This window comes from Helianthus annuus, chromosome 1, assembly GCF_002127325.2.
Source record: "Helianthus annuus cultivar XRQ/B chromosome 1, HanXRQr2.0-SUNRISE, whole genome shotgun sequence".
NCBI lineage: Eukaryota > Viridiplantae > Streptophyta > Magnoliopsida > Asterales > Asteraceae > Helianthus > Helianthus annuus.
This window is the reverse complement of record NC_035433.2, coordinates 91,431,213-91,440,458: the sequence shown is the minus strand read 5'-3', so window position 1 is coordinate 91,440,458 and position 9,246 is coordinate 91,431,213. Positions and strand designations below refer to the sequence as shown.

The 9,246-nt window shown below is 38.8% G+C and overlaps 1 protein-coding gene across 1 annotated transcript; it reads right to left on the bottom strand.

Moving 5' to 3' along the window:
* Positions 1–3,265: 3,265 nt before the first annotated feature.
* On the bottom strand, positions 3,266–4,181 carry LOC110939446 (FAS1 domain-containing protein SELMODRAFT_448915). Its single transcript, XM_022181057.2, has one exon. It carries the CDS (start codon positions 4,100–4,102, stop codon positions 3,341–3,343), a length of 762 nt encoding a protein of 253 aa, XP_022036749.1. The 5' UTR covers positions 4,103–4,181; the 3' UTR covers positions 3,266–3,340.
* Between the last annotated feature and the right edge of the window lie 5,065 nt (positions 4,182–9,246).

Below are 9,246 nucleotides of genomic sequence, written 5' to 3'. Positions count from 1 at the left end.
TTTTTCTGCTTTTGGGGAGAGGCCTGGGAGGTCTAAAGTTTTGTTTGACTTCTTCTGTTGCCAGGATTTCCTGAGGGGTTTTGGTGAGGGGAGTGAAACTCATGCCTTTGTCTCTGCTTGAAGGGTTCCGACCTTCAGACCTTCGAGAGTCTGAACCCTTTGGGTGCCTGTCGTAGAAGTTGAAGTTTCCCCTCTTCCTGGCTGGACTATTGCTTCACCAGCCAGACCCTCTTTTCCTTTGTTCCTTGATGTCTACAGCTTCCTCTCCCCGAATGTGGGCTTCGGCCCTTTCAAGGGCTTCTTCCAAGGTTTTGGGCAGAGATTTGTTGAAATCTCGTGTGAGGTATTTAGAGGTTATGGCATTCATAAAGCCAGCTACTCTCATTTTCTCGTCTGCCCCTACATAGGTCAGACCTTCCTTCTTGTATCGTTCAATGAATGCTCGAAGACTTTCATCATCACGTTGTTTTATCTGGAAGATTACTGTTGCGTCTTTGACATATCGCCTTTGTTGGGAGAAGTTTGCCAAAAAACCCCTGCTGAGATCGTCAAAGCTTCGAATGCTTTGAGCAGGTAGGTCGTTGAACCAGATTCTGGCGGATCCAACAAGAGTCTGCATGAACATTAGGCAACATTCAGCATTTGACCATTTTTCTATTCGAGCAGCACCAGTGAAGATCTGGAGGTGGTCCTCGGGATCTTCAGTCCCATCATACGTTCTGATGTGGGTTGGCATCTTGATTTTTGATTGAAAATCATAATCGGCTATCTGCCTTGAGAAGCATGAAAGGTTGCTTGGCTTATAGGGTTTAGCCAAGTCCTCTTCAGGCCTTGTATCCACATTGTGACTATTGCCATGATTCCCCTGAGTGGCTAGCACTTGATTAATGAAGTGTTGCCACGGGAAGTTGGCCATCATCTGGGTCATTATATTGGGTATGAGGTTGAAGCCTTGAAGGCTTCCTGGACCAACCGAGCAGTTTATTCCAAGAGGGGTGCTAGTAACAGCACTTCGTGCTAAAGGGAGCACGGACAGAGCTTGCTCCCATGTGGTTGTTACAGAAGCTGGATAGCTTGTCATTGGGGACTGTAGGAGCTGGTCAAGCGTTAGCTCGTGTCCCAGAGGAGCACCACTAGTAATTGGTTGGGAAGAGAGGATAGGATGTACCGTAGGATTTGTCATAGTGGACAGATAAGGGTGAGGGTTTGGAGGGTTGCTGGGACCAGCCTCACTTCTTGTGGTAAAAGGTGGTAGGGGTGGTCCGGGAGACAGCGTTGGCTCAGGTTCGTCATAATCTAAACGAATCCTTATACCCTTTTCCCTTTCTTTACTCACATGTTGGTTAAGAAGTGACCTTAACTCGAGGAAATTATTAGCGACCCCCTCGGGGGTAAGTTCAACACGCGCCGGGGTGTCAGATACACCGACATTGGGGGATGGAGCCCCGGATCTGGATGGGGTTGGTGTGTTGAAGGTAAGGAACTCGGGTGTGCTCCCCGGAGTCGAGAAAGGTGTTGTTATAGTCGTATGAGCTTGGCCACCACCCGGGGTGGAAGTGTTAGGGATCTGGTTCACTTCTCCCGGAGATCCACTTTCAGACATGGTGACTTTGAGTGAAGAGAGCTACACTACTAGGTCTTTTTTTGAGAAGAAATAGCGGCGTAGCCCCACGGTGGGCGCCAACTTGTTGATGCAACAAACACGAGACCAAAGATGGTAGCTGAGTTGGTTAGGCAAAGAGGTTGAAGGGTTCAACCTTGCCTAACGCAGGTCGCGGGGTCCCCCCACGTTTGCAAAACGTGGAAGGAGGTTCACTAGTATGAAATTGTTGTTTGCTGAGAGTTCTTTCTCCGAGACGTGCTCGAATCCAGAAGTGAAAGCAAACAGAATGTGTGTGGTGGATGTGATAAGAAGTAACTTGAGAGTGAGCAAGTACTCCACGAATGACCAGAAATGAGGGAATCTCAACTGATCGAAGAATGTCTTTTGAGGTGAATGAGCTGTCTTCTTATAGGGGAAGACATCTCCTCAAATAGTATGTACAAGACTAGTAGAACCTGTTTGCAGTGGAGGGTTTCCCCTTTTAGGGTTGAAGGCTTTTGTCCCCTGGATAATAGCATGTATGGTGCAGACCTGCTTTGCTTTTGCGAGCGTGGGTTGGTGAAGCGAGCTCGGATGTGATTGATTACTGTTCCCTCCTCGCTTTTCCCATTTCACAGCTTTTCAACCATTGAACCGTTTAACCCTTTAAGCACTTGCATGTTTAGTCACTTTATTTAGTCTTGGGCTACCCCCGTCATCAATAATAAACTTAATGATATAAGTTATAATCTTTGTTCCCTACTAAAATATTATATATTGTTAGGAGAGGCGGGATGGACAAATTTTTGTCCGTGATGTATGAATTCAACGTGTGGTAAACATCAAAACGCCACCGCCACTGATGATGGTAACGCGTGAATTTAATAACGCGTGGAAATTTTCACGAGTGATGGGGCATTGGGTGGTGAGGGAAATTGTTGGTTGTGGGGGAAACCTGTTGGGTGTGGTGGTGAGTGATGGCCATTTCGGCATTTCCACTAAAAAAGGTTGTGAGTGATGCAATAATGGTTGATGACATGGCGGGACTTGATTGGATGTTGTGAGTGATTAGTGATCCCCCCCCCCCTAACAAGAAAATTATTTAACACTATATTTTCCCTAAGACCCTCCGTAATGGGGCGTTATGTTTGGATTTTTTTCTTCGATCACGCCCCATAGCGCCCGAACACCACGACGGGCGGCGCTATCGGGGTCAAATGGGTGTATGGCGCCATGTTCATCGCGGCGGTATGTGAAGTTTGTTTTCAAAATCAGACCGTTGAACAGTGTTACTTTTTTTTCAATTTCCAATCTATAAATACATCCCACATCTCCCATTTTTTTTACAATTCATAACATCTCATTCTATTCTTCTCTGTATTTTTTCTAAATGTATTGTTTTTTTATTTTATTTTAATGTCCTTTTTTATTTTATTGTAATGTTTTTTTATTTAATGGAATGGTTTTTAATTTTAAAAAGTTAGTAATTAAAAATTAATTAATTGAGTAATGATAAGATAGATGTTTTATGACTACGGGCTCTATTGACATAACACCCACAAATGGGCTTTATGACTACGAATTTTTTCCTAATTAAAAAACTTGCGAAATATCAAAACATATAATTTATCTAAAAAAATTCATTAAATGTTAGTATTTTTTTCCCTCCAAAACTTGAAGAAGTTATCAAGAAGACGAAACAAGCTTTAACAAATCTAAGAAATCAAAATGAATACAATCTTGAAACTGAACAAGATCTCAATTCATCACACACACAACCAAAACACCAACAAGAAAAGTAATCAAGAAATCAACAAACAAATCACCACGCATCGAACTAACAACATCCGGCAGCGTAGTAACCGTTTCAGTCTCATCAGCCGGCGGCAACGGCGGCAGCGGTGGCGGGGCTACAAAACTCGGCGGAGGCTGACCCGCATCACCATACACTTTATAATCAAGAACATCGGCAACCCCATGCACACACACAGCGGCGTTAGTATAGATATCCGGTTGTACAATCAAGGAATCATCAATGGTGAAATTGTCAGGGGCATTGCTGGTAATAAGGATGGTTTTGGAGGGCAAAAGAGTGGGGATTCGGGTTCGGGTTTTGAACTGTTGGAGGTCCGAGAAGGTGAGGCGTTGGGGGAGGACGTGGTAGGGGATTATGAAGGGGTCGAAAGAGTAGGCGCCGGTGGCGGTGGCGGAGAGGCGGGAGAGGGCGTCGTTGCCGGGGACGAACATGGTGGCGGTGGTGGATGGAGGGATGTTTGATGAGTTGGAAGTTGGGTTGAAGAGGATGTTGGCCCAGGCGGCGAAGTCTCCGGCGCCGATTAGGGCGTCGATTATGTTCTTTAGTTGTTGCTGTTGCATGTACTCCGGCGCCGGTGGTGGTGATGATTGATTTGACGGAGATGGTGCCGGTGAGGAGGAGGAGTTTAGGGTAGAGAGTTGGTGGAGACAGGTGGCGGTTGTCGTGAAGAGGAGGAGGAGGAGCAGAGAGAAGAATTTTGACATGATGTAAGCAATCCGGTTACGGGGATGCACCTTTTTGCCCCGTTTGGATTTATATACAGTCACACCAACATGGTAACATACTAACATTAAATTAAAAATGGGATGAAATGGGTTGAGATTAATTAAATATGTTTTTAAATTTTAACAGAATAAACTACTTTTGTTCAGTATTGATAATAAATGTTTTAAACGAGGTTTCGTCAATCCGCACGTTGCGGCGGAATGTTAGTTATGAACGCTTTAGTATCACTATATGAGATACAAAATTTGTTGGGTTTAATGGTACAAATTAGAGTTGAAACTATTTTCGAATCTTAGGAATTGAGGGGGGGGGGGGGGGGTGGGTTTGGAAAATATTTGGTGTTCAAGTTTTAGTATAGAATAATAATTGATATGGATTAAATAATCGTTGCAACTTGGATAAGTTCAAAAACGAATTCAAACTTGTATGTTGTGTGGTGTGTGTGAATCTATGTTGTAATTTGTTATGATTCTATAATCTATAATCTATAATTGTATTTAATTTAATGAATCATATTATATAGATGTGGTAATTGCTAAAGTTGATTCCATATGTACAAAACGAATTTCAACATCAATATGGTTTGGTTTAGTGGTTCAAATTGTGATACAAACAAATATAATAACATGGTTTTGGCATACGCATGCCCTTTGGATACAAATTAATGTTGGGTGGTTGTTAAAGGGAGAATTAGATGATTTGGACCATATATTTTTGTCAAAAAAACATTTTTGATTTAAAATAGATTTGTTAACCAACAGAATATTAAATAAAAAGCCAACCCTTTAGGACCACCAAATTCAAAATCTTTAAGATCATGTGCAGTGGGAGGGGAAGACCCTTGAGCGTTTTGCGTCATGTGGCGGTCCAGTCAGTATTGGAACATTATAGGGCGTTTTTCTAAAATAAGTGTAATGGGGATGTGGGCATTGTGGGGCATTATGTTAAAAGGGGGGTAAAAATTAAATAACAAAAACAATAAAAAAAAGGGTATTAGCCAACCAAAAAGACGAAAAGCTGTCATTAGCCAAAGAAAAGAGTGGGGGCGTGGAAAAAAGGACGCTTCTTGGATTTTTCTTTTGAAAAAAACGCCCAAAGGGGTGGTTTGGGAGCATGGAGGGACGTTTTTTTGGGGGGAAAACGCCCAAAAATCCCCACTACGGATGGTCTAAAAACACACATTATTGGTCTAACCTTTGCAGACCAAGAAAAATATATTAAATAATGATATAGGAATATAACTAAGAGACTTGTGGGTTATGTGGATATGTAAAAGTGTAAAACATACAAACTCAAAGCCATCATCGATACCAAACCCCTTTGCAAATACAATTAATTACTGAGACGGTCCACTCCTTTGCGAAGATCATCATTAGGACATTAATACATGATCGTCAATTCATATCAGTATTTTTCAGATGTTCAAAGATAAGGTTAAATGTGGGGAGTTTTTTGGGTGATAGCGCCCGCCACATCACGACAGGTGGCGCTATGGGGACAAATCTTGAAGGCAGCGTTATATTCATAGTGGCGTTTTGGATTTGCAAACTTTTCCCCCACTCACACACATATAAACATACATATGTATGTATAATTGAAGGGGTTATTAATTAAATAGTAATGATGAGTTAGAGGCTTTATGACTACGGGTTTTAGTGATATAACGCCCTATAAAGCATCTGTGTGACGTGGCACGACACGTGTCGTATAACGCCCAGAAAGGGACTACACATGGCCTAATGAGAAAGATCCATAACTCTATTTATCACCCTCCATATCTAGAAAATTGTTGTTTCTGCAAATTAAAAAGTAAAAGTAACCCATTAATCAAATTATCTAAACACATGATCACCAAATTTGCAACCACGCATAACCATGCAACTATGTTCATGAATAAAATCAAAATTACAATAACAAACGAATGATCTATGAACAATTAAAACCAAAACTGAATACGACTTAATCAAAAACAACATATTTAAAAATGACAGATAAAATGAATCACAAACATGAAGATGACTGATTAACGCCCTCTCCGCAATTGTGCGAAACTAATCTTCCATCTCTATTTCTGTATGCATGAGTCGATTGACGGACCGAGTTTAAATCGCGATTCGAGAAGGAAAGAAACAACGATCATTAAAAAGGCAAATGCTTGAGTCGATTGCGTTCACAAAGAAAAGTAACCATAAAAAGGTAACGTCGAATCAAAAAGAAAGGAATGACGCAGTGGCGGCAACTTGCGAGGGAAATACAACAACCTCGGTTGCGGGTGGTGACCGATGGCAGTAAGCCGTTGTATTATGCAGTTGCCTCCCTACGAACACACCATTCCGTTATTTATTTCAGTATTTTAATATCGATTTACAACCGGCATCTTTTGGATAAAAATTATAATTAGTGAATAAAGTATTATCCATGGAAAACAGCATGCAAATTTGCAAGGCAACCCAATGAAAAACAGGAATACACGATGCGGTTTAAGTGAATAATAAATTATTATAAAAATATAAATTGACGCATCAATTTATGAAGCTTTATTTATTTCAGAATTTCAATCTACCAAGGAGAAATGACGTATCCCCTGGGAACAGACACATCAATTTAGCAACAAACACACCATTCCTTTATTTAATTCAGTATTTTGTATGTAAAGGGTTACGACTATTATTTTTCAACCCCTTTACCCAAACATTGTGTCTTATTTTGTATGTATATATAATATATAATGAAAGGGTGTAAGTAAAATGAACTATAGGGTGTGACTTTTAAACAAATGAGACATAACCCAAGTTGCTAATTGTATAAGGGTATAACTAGTGATTTTTTCCCCGCGCTTCGCGGTGGGAATTCGGTTGGTATTTGTTTGTTTCGTTACGGTACCGACACTTACTATAGTAAACGAAAAAGAAAAACTTACATCGATCGGAAACAATAAAAACAATTATCGATACCAGCACAGATGTTGTTTAGTTGATATTGGTTTGGTTGGTTTGCGTTGCTATTTTACAAATCCGAACAAAACCCGACTGAACAACATTTGTATCGGTACCGGTATTTATTTTTATTATTTTAGTTTTCGATAAATTAAGATCGTGTCGCTACCATACCGTACCGGATTGAACAACTTCATTGTCGGTATGTATTAATTGTTATGGTTTTTTGTTTGATAACAAATATCTTGTCGCTACCGTAGTGAACAAAACCAAAACCGAACAAACAACGTAAGTTCGGTATTAATATTTATTTTTACTGTTTTTTTTTTCGATAAACTAACATCGAATCGCTAGCGAATTGTACCAAACAATATCGGTACCGTTGTTATTTGTATTCATATGAGTTGGCGCTAACTCGCGCGTTGCGGCGAGATGTTGATTATGATTTCTTATTTGCTAACGTGAAACCAAATTTTAGTGATCGCAAAACCAAATTAACTATTTTGAGTGGTGCACTGTCATATACAAATCTATGACACTATGTAGGATAAAAATTAATTGTCGTTAGAGAACAAAATAAAGAAAAAATAGTGTTTCAAAGAAGATATTGAACATTATGAGTGATGAACCATAAACATACTTATAGATTAACATGATTGAATCTGCATCTGTATTATTCGGACTCTACAAACAAAAAATCCACTTACAAATTGTAAATGGTGTTTATAGTTTACAGCCGAGTAGTGAAAAAAGGATTCAAGTAATCGACTTCCGAAGAAAACACACTGGTAATAACAATTTCATCAAACAAAAAGTCAAATGCAATTTGTGTTTTTAATAACAAACAAACAGAGAACCATAAGCATACATATAGATCGATTAACAATATGCAATTGTATTCTTCAGATTCTACTCTACGAACAAAAGGTCCACACACAAATTGTAAACATTGTTTATAACTTTAAACAATGATACCATATAAATAGGGAATCGAGCGATGAAAAAGAACCGAAGTAACTGACACCGGAAAGCGCACTTTCAATAACAATTTCAACAAACAAAAATCGACATACAAATTGTAAACACGTGTTGTTTATACAATACAAACAGAGAACCAAATACAAAAAGAACCAAAGTAATAAAAAACGTAAAAGAACACAAATAATAACAATTCGAGGATTACTATCATGTAAACATAAAACGGTGGGAGTGAAAACATAACGGAATCGAAACTTCAAATAGCATAAGTAAAGTGTACGGCGTCAAATCTGGGAAGAACATGATTAGCGGTCGGATAAATAGGAAAAACGAAGGGGAAAGAGAATTCAAATGGTTTCGATTAATCAATAGTTGATCGTGTTCTTCTGAATCGATTTAGAAACAATCAATAACCTTTGGTTGTTATACATAACTGAACAATTATCAATCGTGTTCGTGCTGATTTAAGTTACAAAGAATTGAAGAATAATGGATAATCGACGACGCTGAACAATGTGAACGGTTGCCGTTCAAAAAAAAAATGTGAACGGTTACGGTTATGAAAGTGGAGATGTAGGCGGTGAATGTTAACATATGGAGATGTAAGGATTCTGATATTAATTAAAAACTTTGGGAAGCATTAATATTTAATTGTCAGAGGAAATGCCAAGTAACCGTTTTCCTAAACGGTGAGGCGAGGCACCGTTTAGGAAAACGGTTAGTTGGCATTCGTTTATGTTTATACAAAGGGGTGTAACCTCAAGGTGGTACGCCAAGTTACTAATTGTGCATATACTAAGTTGCTAATTAATTAAATAATATATAATGAAAGGGTGTGAGTAAAATGAATTAAAGGGTGTGACCTTTAAACAAATAGAACATAACCCAAGTTACTAATTGTATAAGGGTATAATTTTTCTTGATTGTCATCCTAAAGGAAATGACATACAGAATCACTACGACTTTATTAGAGTTAGTTAGAACCCCGTGTATTATACAGGTTAAATAAATGTAATTTTATATATATAATTAAAACAATTATTCTTTAAAAATCTCGTTTATTACACGAGTTGAACAAATGTAATTTTATATATTAAATAATAAATAAAAAAATATATCTCTAAGAACCCCATGTATTGTACTGAATAAATGTAATTTTATATATCAAATAATAAAAAAATATCCCTAAAAACCATGTGTATTACACG